Source organism: Stegodyphus dumicola, chromosome X2 (assembly GCF_044657685.1).
Source record: "Stegodyphus dumicola isolate Sdum_Otavi_A_Nest chromosome X2, ASM4465768v1".
Taxonomy (NCBI): domain Eukaryota; kingdom Metazoa; phylum Arthropoda; class Arachnida; order Araneae; family Eresidae; genus Stegodyphus; species Stegodyphus dumicola.
Window position 1 is genome coordinate 26,089,512 of NC_140781.1, and position 21,835 is coordinate 26,111,346.

The 21,835-nt window shown below is 32.2% G+C and overlaps 1 protein-coding gene across 8 annotated transcripts in view; it reads right to left on the bottom strand.

Moving 5' to 3' along the window:
* Nucleotides 1-280: 280 nt before the first annotated feature.
* The window catches only part of LOC118188896 (serine/threonine-protein phosphatase 6 regulatory subunit 3-like), a 172,014-nt gene continuing 150,459 nt past the window's right edge, over nucleotides 281-21,835 (bottom strand). For 6 of the 8 annotated variants that reach the window (XM_085810027.1, XM_085810028.1, XM_085810022.1 and 3 more), the window contains 3 exons: nucleotides 13,777-13,864; nucleotides 8,948-9,052; nucleotides 281-6,312 (listed from right to left, as the gene is read on the bottom strand). In XM_085810027.1, the coding sequence (XP_085666153.1) occupies nucleotides 6,204-6,312; nucleotides 8,948-9,052; nucleotides 13,777-13,864 (302 nt within the window). In that variant the 3' untranslated portion in view covers nucleotides 281-6,203. The remainder of the gene's footprint in view (nucleotides 6,313-8,947; nucleotides 9,053-13,776; nucleotides 13,865-21,835) is intronic. The other 2 variants (XM_085810029.1, XM_085810026.1) reach the window with 1 other exon arrangement.

Sequence of the window (21,835 nt, forward strand, 5' to 3'; positions counted from 1 at the left end):
TTAACTATTTTTCTGGCAACAGTTTTCTATCCTTCAAAACATATGAATATGGTAATAAATAGTACAATTTAGTACATTTAACAGAATCGTACTCATGGGACAAAAAAAACTGTCAGAACTTGCAGTTCATCATAACATTATTGAAGTGTATAAATACAAACCAAGTTTCAGATAAGATTACAAACAGATAAATACAAACTTCATTTTAGGTTTGAAATACCTAAAGCAGTTTATGACCTTTTTAATATTTATATGAAAAATGCAACTTTTGAAGTCTAGATGCAGTTGTTATAAAATATATTTATTCAATAATCTGAACACAAGGTGTGCAAAAACAGAAGGAAATAAATAATTTATAAGAAAAATCTTTGAATTGCCTTTCTTCAATAAATATAAAATTATAATGAAATCCAAATTTCAACAAATGCTAAAACTGATGTTAAAATACAACATCCACAACAGCACTTGTTACTAAGAAATTACATTTTCAGCATTAAAACAAAACACCTGAAATTAAGGAACCAAGTATTTTACAAAATCAGAAACTAGGATTAGCTATGAAATAAGCTGATATGGACTTAGAAATTACAAAAATGCATAGTTTTTCATTTTCATGCCTTTTAGCATGTCCCAAACACAGTCTGATAATCAAAAACTAATCTGTCAGCTATAATACAATCTAGTTTAATACAGTATTAAGAGGCACTTAGTAATAGCTGGTTTCTGGTAAATTTTAAAAAAGATGTTCATAACTTGTATTCAAAACTAGACAAACTGAATTTATTTCTCAAAATATACTTAAAAGACTGTTTCATTGCATTTTACTGCAACATAAAGTGGCTGTACTTCATTTCAACATTGATCTTTATACTTCACACGCAATTTCAAAATGAAACCTTCTTTTAAATAAAGGCAGCAGAATTTCAAGTATCGTTTTACATTTAATACACAGTATAACTTGGAAGGATAAGTTGTGAAGTAAATTATTGCATAGTTAAATATGTTTAGAACTTTCAAAACCATACTTGAATAATGCTATACTTTAAAGAAAAGTCAAGTGCATTTCGCTGGTTATTTAAAAACATTTCACATGCTAATAATATGTTTGGAACCTTTAGAACCAAACTTTAATATATACACTTCAAAGAAAAATCAAATGCATTTCAGAAATAGCTTTGCAAAATTTAACATGCCTCCACTTTTATCGATATAAAATGCTTACATCTGAACTATTAATTAAAACTTATAAACTAAAGTTTCCAAGGGATGAAATGAGGTTTCTTAATATTATTATTCCCTTATTTAAGTTAATAAGATATTGCTTTAGAAACTGCATCTTTAATCATTTACCTGCTTATATCTCACATTGTCCAGATAATGCAATATAAATACAAATTCTGTTTCTAATTCTGAACTTAGTCAAGACATCATAAAAGTTACTCCCTGAAACAGCTGTTTTTTTGAAAACACTTATTATACAACCAACTTTGAAAATATATGTATCATAGATTAACATGTTCAAAATCACAGAAGGTATCTTATTAGATTTACTTCTATTTCAAGAAGGCATAAAAATATCAAACTAAAATGATTATGAAGATGGAAATACTTTTTTAAGATTGCAGCTGAAATAACTTCGGCAATTAATGGAATTCTACTCTCAATGCATTTCCAGATAAGAATATGTTACTTTGACAACTATATAAATACTGAAAACCCTGATTTTAGTCATCCTTCTTAAAAGTTGCAAATAGATTTAGGCCACATTTTTTTTTTTTTTTTTCCTTTCTAAAAGACAAGCAAAAACAATTTAATGGATCAGCATGTGATTAAATATCTTAGGAAGAAAGGCAAGACAGATACCAACACAATCAAAAAGTTCGAGGATTCAATGCAAGGTGTAAAACTGAGAATACTGAGATGTGATGCAACAACAGTCATCTAGGTAGCTGCACTCACTGCACTGTGAAATACAGCCAAATGTTAGTTTTTAAGGAAACAATGCATGCTAAGTAGTACATTGTGTGTAAGGTGATCAAGCAGACAATCAAGTGCAGTATACCACAACTGAAACAAAACAAACATCAAGTTTTTGAAAAAATCACGCAAATCTGCTACCTAAAGCTTACGCATAACTTTTATGGTAAAGCCATGATCTGCTTGCATTTTCAAGTCATAACTGCATTTCACAGAAGGTCAGAGATTCTGCTGAGATGTGCATGCAGGGCAACTCACAAGCGAGATGACTTCCGTCCTAAGAAGCGCATGCAGGGCAACTGATGCCAATCAGAATGGCAAAGAAAATTCAGGAATGCATTGGGCAGACCATAAAAATGGTATGTAAAGCATTGATCACACTGCAGAAACAACAGATATTATTAATGGAATCTGCCATGCTATTCTGAAAGAAAATAGTGTTAACATCCCAAAGTTCCCACAAAGGTTAAAAGAAAACTAGTGTTAATAGAGGATGACCACAAGTGAAGTTCTGATAGAAAACACTGACAATGGTGTTACATTTCTGTTCTGTATCATAAAAAGAGATGAAATATGGGACTTTACTGTACGAATCTGCAAACAAAATGGCAATCCGTACTTGAAAGTGGTTATGGGTCTCCCAACCAAAAGAGACATCATGAAAAGCAGTCATGCTGCAAGTGCTTTATGTGAGCTCTGACACAGCATACACATTCATCCTTTATCACTTGTATGAATTCATAACATGAGAGTTCTCAACTTATAGTAAAACAATTTGCTTAATATCCATAATGATGCTCTAGTACATTGCTATATTTTTATGCAAGCGACTAAAATATACACAAGAATCTTGACAAGTTCTCTTCACCTGTCACTTTCCAACATGTTTCTTTTAGCATACAAAGCATAACATCTGCATAGATGGACTTTTCAACTCGTGGAAATCACCAACAGCATTTCATGTTGTTCCATAAAATGCCATCCAGGAGCGTTTCCAGCAGATTTAGTGATGCCACAAGTGCATAATAATTTTATACACATTACTTATTCACAGCCCAATTCTCGAACTTTTTGATTAGTGGTAAATGTTTCATTTTAAAAGAGACACCTCTCCATGTGTCTCATTTAAAATTAAATCTTCAAATATGTTTTTAATTCAAAAATTTAAAAAATTTATGTTTACTGAATTTTGAACCCACAATTTGTCACCCTAGGCATAGCAGTTTTTTTTTTTTTTTTTTTTAATGTTAGACTTTCCCAAATTTTTTAGTCCATGCATGTACATAAAAATTGCTTTAAGATATAGGAATTATTTATTTTAAGTATAATTTAATGAGATCCTCAATAATTCTATACAATAGCTTCAAAATAATTTAACTATATATTCAAAATAATTTAATTATAATATATTAATTATTTATATAATTTAATTCATCAATACACCATATTCAAACACACATTTTTTGAGGGTGGGTTTAAAAATTGTACACAACTAACCCTCTTTTCATAAGTCAGTTCAGTAATAGTATTGTATAGTAATTTAGTGTCACAGCTGCTTTACTTATAAAAGTGCAATAGCTGTTTTTGGTATCTACTGAATTAGAGGCTATCTATATGTAGAAATAATTCCAGGTATTTGCAGCTTAAACTACTTTAAAACTGAGCAGTTACTGATCACTAAAATCAAAAATAAAATTTTCCCCTCCCCCCAATATGATGCTTGTGGCTTATCACATATATGTATTCACAGATGATCAAATTGGACATATATATTAAAATGTGAAGCAAAGCTATGATTTTCCATGCATGTTATTTTCCCATCTACTATAGAGAAGGGGAAATACATAAAACTGAGATCAAACATCCGGAAAAAATACATCAGACACACTTTCCTTTTTTCCCTCATAAGTTCAATATTATTAGATCATCAACTATACAAACAAGAAGCTATGTACACCTTACAATTTATACATAAGTTCTTTTACATCAGAAAAATATGTATATAGCTCGTATATTTACATATTTTGCATACAATAATTTCCTTTTTCCTCAAGATGCATTTCATTCAGCTGAACGAAAATGTTATTGATGCTACACTAAGTGTCATGACATTTTTGTTTACACACAGGGTAAAACTGCACTACTGAAATTATTAAAATAAACACAAGCTTAATGAATAATAATAAGTATAGTACAACATTTTTCAACTGATGGCATAAATGAAAAATAAATATGCCATATTTCATGATGAAACAGCACATACTAGAATTTCCAGAAATGTATATAGTTTTACAAGCTCTATTTCAAACAATCTACAATCTCAATAACAGATGCAAACAGATACATGAAATGCCTAATTATTTGTATAATTAATATGCTAATTTATCACTCTGAAAAATAGATTTTTCAGTTTTTAAAAGATTTAACACAGGTTTACTAATAAATGCTTATTAACAAGCATCACAGTTTTTAGTCACATCTTAAAAAATGCTTCATGCAATGGTGTTTTGAAATTTTTATATTTTATACAAATGAGAGGAAACTGAATCTAAAAATGTACAATATAAAAAATAATAATTTTGAATTTTTTTAAATACATACACTTCAACTGCAATCTGCTTATAATTTTGAAATTCAGTTTAAATAGAAAAACAAGCATAAATTATGCCCAATTTTAATTTTACACAAACCATTCAGGAAAAGCAAATCCCGCTTTCTCCCCCACTCAGCCTCTATAATGTATTTTTAGCATCAGACCGTATCTTAAATCAAGCCCTCATGGCTGTAGAATATCTTGATAGTTATTAATACTTCATTATCATGCAGAAAAAACTTTCTTATAGATTCCAACTAGCTAGTGAAGAAATGGAAAATACTAGTTACTTTAAAAATGAAAACTTTCTCCCCAGAAATATTTTATAATTTTTTAATACATATGGTTCCATTATAAACAAAATTGGCCCATATTTTTCAATTAAAATGTTTAAGGTAGTGAAACTGGATAAAAAGGAAATAAATAAAAGAACACAAAAAGCCATTATAGTAGTACTGCTACGAAACCTTTCCAGGGAGATAAAATTTATAGGTAGAATTTCGCACACCATCACATGAAATTTTTTAGGGAGGGGAAGAAAAAGCATTTTCAGAACAGTAAATTAGTTTACTTCCCCACTAAATTTTGAAATCACCCTAATTTGCTAAAAATCTGGTAACATTTACTGCCAGATTTTAACTGAAGATACAGACCAACATATTCACATACAAAAAATAACAGTATTATTGGAATCCACGAAAATTCTTATTGAAATAAAAACAGGAAAAAAGGTTCCAACAGGATTACAAAAATGAAAAATGGCAAATTACACAAATCATAACATTATTAATTTTGAAATTAATAACACTAATAAATTATTAATTTCAAAGAGATCAGCAAAAATTTGTCACCAATATTAACAAGAGATTTAAATATTTTAAATGATTAGATCTTTATTCAAATTTCTTACTTTATTTTTCATCTAAAACAGATTTAAATAAAACAGATTAAATTAGATGATTAGATCTTTATTAAAATTTTTCACTTCATTTTTCGTCATAATTTCTTCTTATTCACATAGAGAAAAATTGAAATAGCTAATTAATGCAGAAGTATTAAATTCTACAAGTTTGTTAATGTCCCATATTGCTAGCAATATAAACTGAAAACGCCTTTGAACATAAAATGACGTAGTCTAATTACACACACATACATTTTTTTATTAAAAAAAATCATTTTTGAAAATACTCGATAATTTCTCATACTATAATGAATAGATAAATGGTTCTCTTAACATTTAAGTAATGAAAATGACATACAAACAGAACAAAATAAATATTCACACATTAACAGTTTTTCTTCTTTTAACAAATACATCATGACCAAAACAAATGTCAAAATCCAGCTTTGCCATTTCAAAGAAACAATTTAGCGCAAATGTGCATTCATAGACATTAAATCAACTGCAGTCTAAACTAATAAAGCTTAGCATTGCCATGACTTCAAAATTCCAGCTTCAATTTCATGTTGCATAGGATGATGACATATCTACATATCCTTTTTTCCCCCTCTTTAAATCATAAAACATATTTTGTTCATATTTAGGATGTCAGGATAGTCACATATTCCAGTGCATATTTTTTTTAATTCTATAAAGGCAAAATTATAAGCTGTTTTTCTTTCAGTGTACCTCTTAAGGAAATTGTGCTGAAGTTGAGACAATTCTGTCGCAAACAGGACCATTCTGAACTGAAGTTGCAGAGCATGTCTCCTCATCAAAAAGTGCTGTCAAATCTTTTTGCCTAAAATAAATAAGAAACATTGATGTGATCAAAATCCATGCAAATATATATATTTACAGCGAATAAAATGTTCTGAAAATACAGCAGTTACACATGTAATTCACACAGTATACACTGATAAGCTAAAACATTTACCCCACATTTTTCAAGGAACTTGTCAGTATGACATGCAGGGAACGTGAATTAAGTAGGAATGGTATTTAACTGCTGCTGGAGAAGGTAAGGAATCATTATTGCATTTACTTTTGTAATGGGAAAAGCTGCAAATCTAAGTGAATTTGATAGAGGGCAGATTACATTGCCCCAAAGACTCGGAACATGTGCGTGTGTGTGATTATGGCAAAGCCTCAAGGGGAGGGATGCCTTTGTGCAGGATTTTCTAAGGGAAACGGGCTCGTATACACGTTACCCATGGGGAAAACCACGAAAACTCCCATGCACAGGATTCGAACCTCGGACTGAACTACCAGCATTCAGCGGCTTTACCACTTGGCCACTGGTGTGCCACATGTAGCTCTGAAACTGCACGGCTGGTAGGTTGCTTACAATCTGCCATTGTTAGTATTTATGCAAAGTAGATAAATGATGAGTTTTCATAGACAAGGTGTTGGATGCACATGTGTTAACAAAGAAAAATGATCTTGGAGCCTGTCCCTGCTTGGTGCAACAAAATTGTCGCCAGACTCAACTAACAGTCCAATACAATGCATGTCCAAGTGCAAGTGTTTGAGAACACACAATGCAGTGGATACTGTTGGATATGGGACTGCGCAGCAGGCGTTCCACTTGAGTGCCCCTGTTGACAAAGCCTCATTGTCAACAACTACACCTACAGTGGATCTAGGAACATCGAGATTGACCATGGCTAAACGGAAGACAGTTGCCTGGTTGGTGAATCACAATTTCTCATTCATCACGTTGTTGGTCATGTCAAAGTACACCATCTTCCAGGTGAACAGTTGCTCCTCCGCTCTAGAGCAGGTCATATACAGGCTGGTGGTGATGGTATTATTCAATGGGACACATTCTCATGGGCAGCTCTAGGTCCCTTAGCTGTGGTAGAACAGACTGTGAAAGCTGCAGACATCTGAATATAACTGTGGATCAGTTGCACCCTAACATGGCAGATCAGAAGACAGATCTACTCAACTAGAAAAGGAATCTTCCAGCAGGACAACACCTCATCTCACAAGGCTCGAATTGTGTTGGGAGTGGTCTGAGGAGCATAAGGATGAATTCCAATTAATGTCCCGGCCACTAATTTGTGGGATCTTAACCTGAAAGACCACATTTGGGTTATTATGAAGCAGTAGCTTAGAGCCCAAACACCACCATTTTTCAAAATATGTTAACTTTGCATGACTGCTGCTTAGACATTTTGGTATAACCTGTCTCCAGTCATCTACCAAGAATTTGCAGCATCCATGCCAAGGTGAATTGCATGTTTTGCAGGCCAAAGTTCATGCAATGCATTACTGAGTTGGCGGTCATAATGTTTCAGCTGTTAAGTGTAAAACATAAATGTGATATACATGTATAAAATATACTCTAAGCACAGTTAAACTGTTTGCTGCATTATATATTTACCTCATACTTTCTTTTTATAGCAAAGGAGTCAGATGCATTAAGTCTAAATCTCAAGATACAGCAGATCAAAAATTAAAAAAATAAAATAATATACATGCAATGTATAGTTTCAAATATGCACTTCACTGTCAATGCACTGCATAAACAATTCCACATTGATAATGCACAATTTGTACTCATATTCAGGACTGCCATGGAAAGATTGTAGTGGGTTTATCAGACTTGTATTTCAACATGATATCTGATTCTTACTTGGAGGGACTTTAGTAGGATTTTTTTTTGTAATGTTTTCTAGAAGTTGTTGCACAAATTATTACTGCATAATACTGTTTTCCATGTAGAGAACTTTAATATAGAGAAAAGATACCAGATTTTTATTTTTTTAATGTTAAAGAAATTGTGAGCTTTGGTTAAAATTTGTACTAGAGATACCAGTATTGAAATGTGTATCATCTCCCAATTACTGCCATTATCCTATTTAAAAATATTCATCAGCAGCTGACATTCAATCTGAAATGAATTACTCTTCAGTGCAGTACTGAACTTCCTGGTGCAAAACAAAATGCTATTTCTTTCACACTGCACAGATTTATTTTCTAGTGCAGTAATAGAACAGAAGGCTTTCTTGTTACTACTGTCACCATACAATGATATATTTTCTGTATACTCTCAGATTTTTTTTTCCCCCCCCCACAAGAACTCTTGAGTTCCAGACAAAAGGTATGGAATTCCATTTTACTATTTAAAATTTTCTGATAACATTTTTAAGCCCCAAAACTACCTACTACAATTGCATCCATAGTTTTTTTTCCCTATTGCAATTACTCATTTGAAAACTCTATTTAAGCCCTGAAAAAGCAACATGTATGCAAAGGGGAATAAAAATAGTTACACATTCAGCCGTGTTCTATATGTATTATGCATTTAATTCATGCTGCCAATTCAATGTTCAGTGGTTCATTAAACTTCTGGTGGGAATAAATGTGCATGAAAAAATATAATTTCAACATGCATGGCAATTTTATGTCTGAAACAAGTTTAATCTCACCTGTTAGAAGATTCAGCTCTTACTCCACCTTTATCACTAGACAATGTACTAGCAGAACCAACAGGACCTATTTCACAGCCAGATTTCTCTCCTGACTTTTGTCTACTAAATAAATAATTTTAAAGTGAAATTTATTATTACACTGTAAGCATTATAAAAGTAAATATGACAGTAGAAATGCTACTACATGAAAATACAACAGCATAAACATGAATAAATTCAGTAGTGCTTTTAATTTAGGCAAGAAAGCAACCTTAGTTTGGCAAGATATTGAATAAAAAATTTTCAAAAAGTTTACATTCTAATCATCTAGTTCTGCCAATCTCCTAATTCGGCAACTGTTAATATTTTTAATGTTAATCTCTTGGAGAATCGCATGAGCGTATTAAGATATAACTTTAAGCAAGTAAACTTCCACCCCCATCTTATAACTCTCTTTGAAAAAGCTTTCAAATTCACAAAAATTTCATAGCCACAGGAAGATACAATCCACCATTTAATTACTGACAAGGTTCATTTCAACAGTAAATCAATCAAATCAAATTTTAATGAAAAGAAATGAAGGCCTTACATGAAATTCACTCGAATCCAAACATTATTATTTCTGAAGCTAATAAGGGTGAACAGATTGTTGTTATGGACAAATGCATATATGTTAGATTACAAACCGATTAGTGATACAACATACTGCTTGATCCCTATTGATCCTTTATCTTCTGATCTTTTGAATGATAAAACAACCATTAAATTCTCACATATATATATAATCTTAACTAAAAGCACTTTTATCTAAAAAAAAACTGCTCTTTTCACTTCTTGCTAATTGTGCTAGGTCTTATGCCCTCCCCAAAGTTAAGAAAAATTTGAATTTTTCACCACATAGTTTCTTATTTAGAAAGAGCATCACACACTTTGGCCAAGTATCTAGTTTCTAGATTTTCTCCATTATTTTCTAACAATACTCACACTAAAAAACTATTGTGAAGTCATCCATACACTTAAGGATATTTCTTCTATTTCTTCCCAGCATTCAATTATGGTTTCTTTTGATGTTAAATCACTGTTTACTAAAGCTTCAGTTGAGGGAGTATTAAAATGTCTTGAAATCAGTCTTTGACATCCCCCCCCATTTACTGAAATTCAGGAGTTAATTCTCCTCTTTAAATTGTGAGTCAGACCCACTTATTTTCCAAAATAATTACTATTGACAGATTAAAGTGCTGACTATGGGTTATCCTTTCTGTCCAGTATTTGCAGACATTTTACATACACTATTTCTAGATAAAATTATTCGAAAAACTGTATTTTCGGTTCTATGTTCATAACACAGTTGCACTTTTTGACTGTATTAAATATAGAGTGTGACTACTATTAAGGTTCCAAAGTTTTTTTTTTTCCTTTTCTTTTCTTTTCTTTTTTTTTTTTTTTTTTAAAAAGGTCAGAATGACTTCAGTATACATGAAGAAACGGGAATTTGTTTTGGAAAAAAAAAAAGTTCAGAATTTTATCAGTGGATGGCACTATATATTTGTCATATGGTAATAAGGAGACAGGGTATGTGCACCATATATTAAACTTAATAAAAACACAAGTACTTCAGTTCCTGTCATTCTGCATCTAATAAGCTTGTTGTGATCCTGTATATAGGGGACTGAGCTCTGCTTGTAAAGCTTTTTTTTTACAAGAACAGTGACCATCCTTCAACTGTCCTGATGAAGTTTGGTACATTAATGGATATAAAACACAGTTTGCATAATTTTTAGAAAATATCTTGCAGTCCATTCAAAATTATTCACATTCAGGAGTTGCTTCCTGCTGCGTGCTAGTATGACAAATTCTTGCCCTACAATTTCTTGCTTGAATGGAAGTGGACACTGCAAGACCATGGAACATTTAGTGAACACATGAAACCCATTCCCAAGTTTCTTTCTATACTCAAAACTGCAGACGCTGGACCACAGGTGCATCTTATGCCCATTAATGTCCGGAACGTCTTCCAGGCAGTAGTAGCATAGTCAGCATGATTGTAAAACTTTACAAGAACCTGTCCCTTCACTCATAGTCATGATGAGTTTCTCAGATGTAGTATAATAAAATTGCATGTACTTCACATTTTTATTAAGTCTAATATGTGGTGCACATGTCACATCTTTTAATCAGCTTATTATGATGAGAATAGTGCATCTACTGATATAATTGTGAGCTATTTTTTCTTTCACCTTACAAAGTCCCACTGCTACAGGTATATGAAGGTCATTCTGACCAAAGTTTTTTTTTTTTTTTAAAGTTTTTTTGCTTTTGAAAGTAGAACATTAATTATAATCACTTTGTATAACTAATACTTTATCTGTAGGAATTCAATTAATTATAATTCAAAGTTCACTTCTGAAATTGAATCTGATAATACCAACCTTATCTTAGTATTCTAATTATCTTCAATGAACTTGATTTCAGCACTACTGTTTACCATAAACCATTTTGTCTGTCTACCTCTCCATGCTAATTCATGTCCTCCTACTAAACAAAAAATGACTTCCTTTTTATTACTATCATGTAAACTATGCGCTCTAAAGTCCTTCAGAATATTAGCTTTCTCTTGTTATTCTATTCCATCCAAGGACTTCAAAATCATTTGGATTCTTCAGTAATTCAAATATTGGGCCAATTTTTCACTTATGAGTAAAATTTATTGCTAAATTCTTAAAAGATTTCATCCCAATTTTAATTCTTGAGGAATTCATAATATATTTTATTAGTGTGGTTTGTCATAATTCATTCAAACTAAAACAGCATTAAAATTTTATATAAAAAAACAAATTTTACATTCAAAAAAGAAAATAACCATATCTTTCACAGCTGATCACAGTTGGACGCTTAATCACAATTCTAACTTTGGTTCTGTAAAAATTATTCATAAAGCTTTGTTAGTTGAACTGGATTTTTTTAAGCTTTTTATAATCACATAAATTAATCTTCTTTAGATAATTATATTAATTCCAACCCGGGCCCTGTATTTATTCATGAATTATAATACACTTTTCAGAATTCTTGTATCTTGTTTTCTTACATTTCATTGCTATTTTTCTCAATTCAGGTTTGCTTTGCTCTACCCAATGCTACACATCTACTACTACTACTACTACAAGGAACATTTGCTTTTTATTAATAAAAGTCGGTTGCTCCTCATGTATGGCAAAATACTTTTCTTGGTACCTTAATCCGTTCAGTATGGGCTTGTCGTGTGCATCAGCAGCGAACATTACCTCACGGCCGGGTGTGTCATATTTGAATCGCCATATAATTCACTCTACCGGCCGGATGTACCACATTTGACTTTTTAGATAGAACGTTTAATTAATATTTTTTGTTGCCTCTAGATGTAGCTATATGCCTGTTATGGGGAAATATATTGAAAGGTAAGTATGTTTACCTTCCTTCCTATGCAATGATTTTTATTTTTGGTATTTTGTTTTGGAATGAGAGCGAGACTCGTGGGTGGGTGTTGAGCAATGTAATCTCTCTTTAACTGCGTCATTTGATATAAACAAATGCACATGCTCTCGCTGCATTGAGCTACTTTTTATTTTTATTTTTGCGATATAGTGGGATAGACATTCTATCATTAGATTTTTTTATTACTCTTATATTTTTCCTTTTTTTTTTTTTTTTTTTTTTTTTTTTATTATTCTTAGATTTTTCGTGCTTTGAGATGAATATTTTTAATCATCAGTGAAACGTATTTTTTTTAATGGCAAACGAAAGCAGTATTTAAACGTAGAATATACACAATCGCTAATTCATAAGTGTTGAGTAATGTAATGGCTCTTACTGCGTCATTTTATATAAACAAATAAACATGTTCTCGATTCTCTGGAATACTTTTAATTTAATTTATTATTTTTTATCAGTTATAGCGGAGTAGATGTTCTATCATTAGACTTTTTTATTACTCTTTGAGTTTTCCGGCATTGAGATGAATTTTTTTGTATCGCTTTGTGAAAGTTTTTTTTTTTTTTTTTTTTTTTTTAATGGCAAAACAAAAGCACCATCTGACCATAGAACATATACAAATGCTAAATGAGTCCAATTTGCAGAGTGAAATAACAGTAAATATTATATTCCTATGACTAATGCAACATTGGACTTTGCATACACCCATGTCTCAAAGAATATCATACACCGTCTCATTTTGAAACATTGCTTACTTTTTGTTGTTTGCTCATTGAATTTTTATTAAAGACAATTTTAATATTTTTAATTTTAATTATGTGTTGTGTTAAATAAAATCTGGGATTGTTTGGATATTTTTCCATATATATTTATTTGTGGGATAAGGGGAAAATTATATTATTCTAGAATGAGTATTTTATAAAATTTCTATGGATAATATAATAATAAAGGCTTAAAATTAATTCTGACTACCTGAATGTTCTTCTCATAATGTATCCCAAAATTGGGAAAATTTGACGACAAATTTTATTTACACGAATTTTTTTCCAAAGTTAGGCTTAGCAGCATAAATTGCCCGTCCCTACAGGACAGTACACCCGGTTAATAGCGCTGTCCTAAGGGAACGCTTCGGTAACAGAGGTGCCTGTCGCGAATGGGTTAAGAAAGACCTGTGTCTGATTTCCCTTGGAATCGACAGTATTATTCAAAATTTATGCCAAACTAGCATGCATTTTTTTTTTAGTTTCAAATTTTACATTGCTGTTTTTTTCTGCCGTTTGAAATTCAGTAATGTAAGAGCTCCAATTATAAATGAAAATGTTTGAGACACAGAATTTGGCAAAGAAAAATGAATATTTTAGACATCAAACATAACACACCTGTCTGACAAGGCAACATTGCTTGGGCTACCCAGTTCTTCAGATACACGGACATTTTCTACTGATGACACAAGACTGGTATCTGTAACTATAAAATAAAATTTTTGAATTAAATTTTCCTGAAAAACTGAACAAGTTGAACAATTGAAAGCTTTAAGATAAATGCAACTAAAAAATATAGGACATTTATACCATTTCATACTTGCAAAGAAAGTGGCAAAATTTTGTGCTTTTGCAATGTGCACCGACAGAGAAAATGCAACAAGATGAGGAAGCAGGAAGAATATGATTAAAATAGACACGCAGAATACATTTCTAAATATCCAATTTTAGGTTTTGGTTCAGTTAACACGTTGAGCACCACACATATTTCTTAGGTAATCCTGTTCAGGCCATGTGCGCCGCTTAAAAGCGCTGGTATTTTGTAGGGCCAGGGATAATAGCCAGAGAAAAGATTAAGAGAGTTGTCACATTTTGAAATAGCTGTAATGGAGAACCGTTTTTATGTTTACCCTGTTTCAATAAAAATCCATTAGTCCTGTAATGAATCAAAATTAAGTAAATTTTTAATTTAATGTAATTCCATAAAACAGTAGTGTAAATTTTATAGTTATATACCATGTTACACGCTGTCAGTCAGCAGCATTTGACGTGGCCTAAATGGAAAGTCTAGTGTCAGCCACAGATGGCTGACGTGGCGCTCAACATGTTAATTATGGCAAAGCACACTAGAGCTATCTGGCTAAGGGACGAGATGCCTTCATGTAGAACCTTCTAAGGGAAACTGGCTCATACACACATTACACATGGAAAAACCAAGAAAACGTCCATGCAGCCAGCTTCTTTTGCCTGGAATTGAACCCAGGTCAGAACTATCAGTGTTCAGCAATTTTACTGCTTGGCCACTGGTGGGCAATAACCAGTTTTAATTTTAAGAAATTAATCTACTACTGTGACTGAGTATACAGGGTAATCAACTAGGAAAAATTTGCCTCTATGGGCAAAACAAGCAACATCTTCATAACATAAACACAATAGTGTCCTGATGTATGAGAAACAATAATGTTTCTACAAGTGTTCACAGTTTATGCTCTGAGGCTGGAGCACTGCAGTCAAACAGCCAATTATGCCCCACAAATGATAGACAGAAAATAGATCTTCACAATGGCCAATGAAACAGCTAGGTATCATGCATAGCTTACATGCTGATGTTTACTGTAAGGTGGTCATGTATTTTCTTCTGGAGATACAGCATTATGGAACCCTATAGAATGTATTTTGTTCTGGAGATACAGCATTATGGAACCCTATAGAATAAGGCAATCGGCTGCAGCTTCTCATCCACATATAAGCGTTCCATTATTGTACATCTTGTGTAAAACAGATGTGACCTGCAACTGATGTTGATGATTCCTTAATCCCCCATTACCATAGGTGAACTGCAACCAATGCTGATGGTAAACGAAACCAAAATTGTGGTTGGGCTAAATGCACGATCTAAAACAGCTGTGGGTCTGAATTTTGTCAACAGAATAAAAACTTTTTGAACTAAATTTTAAATTCAACTTACATAGCATTTACCAAATATATATAATACTAATAACACAAACAAAAAATTCAAATTTATATTTATTTCCTATCTGAAATCAAAGGTCTGCAAGAAATTTCTAATTCATTCAAAAGTTATGCACAATTCAAAACACAGGTACTGATATAAGATAGATCTAATAATAAGCACAAATAAACAGGATACGTAAACTTTATATTAGTTTGTCTCTAATTGTACAGTAATATTAACTGCACAGCTGTGCAACCAGCAAACCAACTAGTGACTACTGAAAAAAAGTATACATCAGAAATAGCAACTCTAGAAAAAAAAAAAAAAAAAAAAAAAAAAACAGACTCCTGAAGCTCCACCAACTGTCATATGGATAACTAAATTTACTGATTTTACTGACATAGCAAGTTCTCCCACTTTACCCCAGTCATGTAGCCTGGCATACAGTGTCAAAGCCCCAACCTATTCAATCTGTTTCTTTCATTCAACATCAGTCACACAGATATGTTCAGCCCATATCTCTAACACTAAAAGCACTGTATTTACAAGAAATCTATAATTTAATTATATGTTGACAGGCTGGCCAACCAGTTGAGTTCACTGGCCTGCCACCATCATTTAGGGTGGAAACTTGATATAAAATGCCCCCTTTTAAAAAGACAAACATATACATGAATCATGCCTTCATTTTTAATGTTTGGTAAAGAAAATCACTGTAGTAAGACACAGTTTTAATTATTCATATTATGTATGTGTTCAGCAATCACAGTAGAATTTGATGTCTCCCTGCCCAAACACACACTGCCACCTCTCTCATTTGGTGATTATCATTAGTAAGGCGGAAAAGAGATTTATCATCAAACATTACCTTGTGTCATTGATAATATTAAGAATCTAAGCCTCAACGTCATTGCACATTGATGAGCTGGTGTCAAAGACAGTCTTAACAAATGGCCTGACTGCAAGCCACTGCCAGTCAATCTTTCAGGATACTAAAGCATCCAAACTTCCCTGCATACTCAGCATAATATAAACAAAAGCAAAATGTGAAGTTGCCATTGCATGCCTTAAGAAGCATCAATCTGAACATCCCCCCCATTCATCTATTATGCACCTAATAACAGTTTACATTGCCTTCTTTTAATCAATCACCTCCATATCTAGTACACAGTTGACATATATTAGTGTGTTTCAGCTGTGATATGAGAGTATCAATAACCAGCAGTAACCAACCCAGCAGCAACTTCAGAGCTTATTCTGAAAAGGACAGGGGGAAAAAAAAAATCATGAAAAAGGAAAAATGATAAATGTATGCTTATTCGCTAATGATGCGACCAACTTGAATTTTAGATCATTTGCATAAATTCTACACTATCATTGCATTCTACACAATTCTTTGCAAGTTGCATAATGCTACGGCAAAATCTTCACTCAGTTGCATTTTATCTGTTTATAAAGGGGGGCACCCTTTAAAAGATAAACTTTAAACGTTTCAAGTAATCACAAGTTGATGCTGAGGTAACATAAAACGGCGAAGTTTGGAAAAGATGTGGTGTAATCGGGGGTCTAGAAATTAATAATCACCCAAAATAGCTGAAAATATGGTTGGTTGGAGTTTTTTGCCACAAAACCCATAGGAGTTATACTGCGCGAAACAAGAGTTTGTGTATTTTCAAAACTTAATAAAGATAGAGAAACACATGTACTATTTCATACATACTCACAAATAGAAATTTCAGACAAAGTTACATATAGGTATAAAATAGCAGTAAACTTTATTAAAACCTACAATAAAATCAAACAAAAAAAATTTTTTTACGAAAACTAAAGATATGAAGGACAATAAAATACAGATAGAAAACTCTATAGTCAAAGGGTAAATTTTGATAATATGAATATAATTTACATTCCAGTTAGACCTTTCTGAAACAAACTGAAATCAGGGCATTCAAATAACATGGTAAAAATTTGTAGCTTTTAAAAAGTTAAAAATGTTAGGATGTGGTTCTTCACCATCTAAATCTTTTGCTAAAATCTGACAAATATTAAAATACAAATTTCGAAAGCAATTAAAATGTGTTAAATGGTTAAAATAGTACTGCATTCAGCACATACTGGTTCAGTTTCGCCCATCAGTAGGTATGTGTGTTAGCCTTGTGTGACCGATTCTCAAGTCGAGTCAGAAGGACCTGCTCCTTCTGGTTTAGGGTACATTTCCAATGTTCTATTTTAAGTTTTATGTTTCATAGTTTATTGGTTAACCGCATCTTCCCAAAGTTTCTGCCATTTCATCAAAATTTTCCTCCCAATCAGTGTTAATAACTGAATAGGGGACGGGTGTGCTGGATGTTCCAGAGGCATATTTTGCAACGATATCCGCTAGTTCATTCCCTTTTATATCAACATGACTTGGTACCTAGCAATAGAGGATCATTTGGCCTTGAAGCTAATATTGAGCTTCAGCACTTCTACAATTAACAGATTTGTGTTATTCACATATGATTCAAGTGCTTTAGCATACTTAGTGAGTCTGTGTTGTCGCACTTAGAAGCGGCGTAACACCAGGGTGCCCGGGTCAATGACCCTACCCCTTGTCGAACATGTAGGTTGTTTCGAATGCTGTCATGAGTAACTAACATAAGATATAATCTTTTTTTCATAAATTATGATCATAATTTTGAGTGATGGACTAATATGATATTCTAGCAGAAATAAAGCGTGCACAGAGTTCCAATAAAGACCTGAAAATACCATCTGGGATAGCTGAGAAAGGGGAAAAGAGCTGGCTTTAACCTGAGTCCTAGAGATACATATAATACATACATACAATACAGATAGTGTGAGTCAACTGGTGCACTTAAATCATAGCATAAGTCATAGACTACAGTACAGGTAAAGTACGTCAAATTAATAAATATGAGTACTAAGTATGGTCATAGGCCGTTTATAATTATTTGGGTCATTTACATCATAATTGAAGACCCTTATAACAGGGTTGTTGAAACTTGTGAGGTTAGCATAAAAATTCCGGGCAAGACGGCAATAAAAATATTTCAGTTCTTCAATGTCTGATTCATCATGAAGTTTTTGATTTCGAACGTACGAGGGCAAGTTGATGACCTGTCTTAGGACACAATTTTGTGCCGACTGAAACTTTTTCCTATATGATTTGTATGGATATGCCCAAACCGGGCAGGCATAACATAGTATGGGATGCAATACAGTTTTATAAATAAGCAACTTGTTATCTACTAAAGTACACTGTTTCAAGAAATCAAGGGGTGAAATGTAACTTTACTAACTGGAAACCTTTTAAGGATAGATATTATGTGTGGGTACCATGAAAGAGTTTTACTGAGAATCACGATAAAGGGACTTGCTTGGCCCATGGAATATCTTCTTCGTAAAGTTGCAGGCTTTTATTGAATTTAATCTTTTTGGTAAAAAGGATTACTCGAGTCTTATTTATATTAACTTTTGATCTTCCATTTTGTCAGTCAAGTCTCGAGTATGCTTATGTAGTCCTGTAATCATTGCATTGCTAGGCTAAGAAATGCACTTTGTGAGAGGATTGCAGTGCCATCTGCATACATCACAAGTGTTGTGTTCTGTGTGGTGGGAATGTCGTTCACGTAAATATTGAAAGTCTGTGTAAATAATGAAATTTTTCCTATGTTGATTGCCTATGAAAGATACAGCTAATAGTAAAGCAACAATCTCCGCAGTAAAGATAGTACAAGCGAGATGAAGTTTTCTTCCTTCAATAGTATTCTTGCACACAAAGGCAGAACCAATGTGATCCTGAGACTTAAATCCATCTGTATATACTGAAGCCTGTCTGTATTCATAGAAGATCTGCTTGTACACGACATCACTGGTGTTATATTTAGCTAAGTTGGAAAATACATTGAGAAGCTCAATGTGTGCATCTTTCCAAAGAGGTACTTTCAAATACTTTACTGAACTGAAAATATGCAAACCTATTATTTCCAATGCTGTTCTTTGTTCGGATTATGATTTAATCTGACAAGATGCTGAAAGTGAAGATGTCTATAAATATGCAGTGAAAGAAACAGAGAAAGTGAAGCATCAAACAAAAAATTAATAATTCATTTAAATTTTAATTTAATATAACCAGACAACAGTATTAATTACTCCATTTAATAATGTCTGTCTTATTCTTACATATATCTGCAAACCAGTATATTCTTATATCTAACAGTTTAAATTTTACAATAATAGAATTTAATAAAAATGGACTATTCATTCAGAACACTTTCAAATTATTCATCATACATGTGTTAAATTTTAAATCTGTGAGAAAAATCACCATTTGTTGCGTTAATCACAAGATATACTTTAACAATATGCACTTACATAAATATAAAAATTAAAACACAAGGGTGAATATACAATGCAGGAATACAGCTTCACAGATCACAAAGTAAAATAAACTATGCAAGATTATATAACTGCAATTTAGTTTAGAAATGTGACATCTGAACTAATATTTTCCAGAACAGCCTTTCTCCTTTTTTTCTATTAAGAGAAAGAGTAAAGGACTTCTAAACCTTTCAGTCCAAACTCAATGCAATTACTGCCAAAAGCCTAATGATGCAACTTTTCATTCTATAGCACCAAATATTTAAAGGGGGGAAAACAATTACAAGCAGCCGTTTTAAATTTTACAGCACATTTACTCATAGAAATTACAAACAGGAAATTTAGTACATTCAGATTAATTAACTGCTAATAAAACACACTACTTAACGTTGCATAATATTTGGAACAATGAATAACACTTTTTTTTAAAAAAAATGGTCATTTGGGTATATAAAAGGCAAGAAATCCTGCACCACCACCAAGTGGATTTATAAATTTAAAGAAGGTTTAACAATTGAGAGTTAAGCATGTAAAATAAGATGGAATACATTGGGAAAAGGATACGGATGTTTTACATGCTACAAAATGATTATCAAAGTCCTTTTCTACTAGATAAGACTAACTTTTTTATGAATAGTAATAAAGAATGGAGAGCATTTTGTTCAGAAATCTTGGCATTAGGACTACTTTCTAGTATTCTTTTTAAGTATCATTTCAGAAACATAATTATTAATTAATTATGCAGAGTGCAAAGTAATAAAGCAAAAATTCCAACACTAAACTGTAAATTTTACAGAAACCTAAAAGTAAAAAAGAATTATTACTATGAGTGAAGGAAATTTTTCAACTAGAGGAACATAGATAAGCTAGGTATTGGTTATTTGGATTACTGATTATAGCAAAACATAGGAAGTCTTAGGGAGGGAAAGCTTTCGTGTACGAATTAGGAAAAAGTGGATTCTGTTCTTGATGTGTATGATACAGCCCTATCTTTAAAGAAATCCCCAAATTTTTCATATTTCTGAACGACGAAAAATTATGCACAAAAAAAGGCAAAAAGTGGGAATATGATTATTTCATTAAACATGAATTAAGTGAAATAAATATCAAATTATGTGGAGTTACTTAATTTTCACTACAATTTATTTCAGAAATGCACTGCTCCAAGGTCAGCTCAAGGTGCTCCAAGGTCACAGTTTTTTCCGAAAATTGCCATGCACCTCCCTTTTTATTTAAATAAAAAAAAAAAGTAAAGTCAAATGACACTTAAAAATAAACTCAATGGAACTATTGATGAAAGTGTACAGGCAAAACTTTTAATCCTAAACAGTAAACTTTGGGAAATGCAATGGGAGAAATTGGGAGATTGGTTAGTTATGGACATATACTAAGCAAAATATAACTTATGAAAACAGTCTTGTTTTCTTACTCTCCCTTATTCAGTCAGGCCTGGACACAGATTCTATATACAGTAAAGTATATGAGTTGTCCCTCATTTGTGGGCCACCAGATGTCGCTTCTACTGAAAACCAGTTCCATCAAATATTATATATTCTGTGAGCAAGCAGATGGTATGAAACATGTGAAAAGAAGTTAATGCGTAATCAATCCATTAATTGCAATTGCCAATCCAAGTTGGTCATGGCCCTATATGTATTTTCAACTAAAATGTTCACTTATTTAAATGAAATATACTGTTGTAGCTCTTTAAATTCGTGCCATGTTTATCATAAACATGATGATGCACTTACTCTGCTAGAATATATCTTCATTTCACACTTCAGATTTCAAAAATTTATTGTGATATGCGATGAGCTCAGAAAACATTTGGAGCCACATTCGAAAAAAAGGAATACAATTTTTGCTAAAAAGAATGAAAACTATTGTATAAGTTTCCTGAAATACTATATATATACACGCATATAATGGGTTATCTGGAAAGTTTTGGCAATTTTTCAAATTAAAGCATGTTTTCTTCTACTTATTTTGTTACTGCAAACAAGGAATAATTTTGACTTAGGCAGATATTTAAATACAGTCTTCTCTGCTTATGCTGCACAATCCTAGCTTGTGTTATGGCATAATTTTTTTCAGTATCATTTCATCAAAAAATGATTG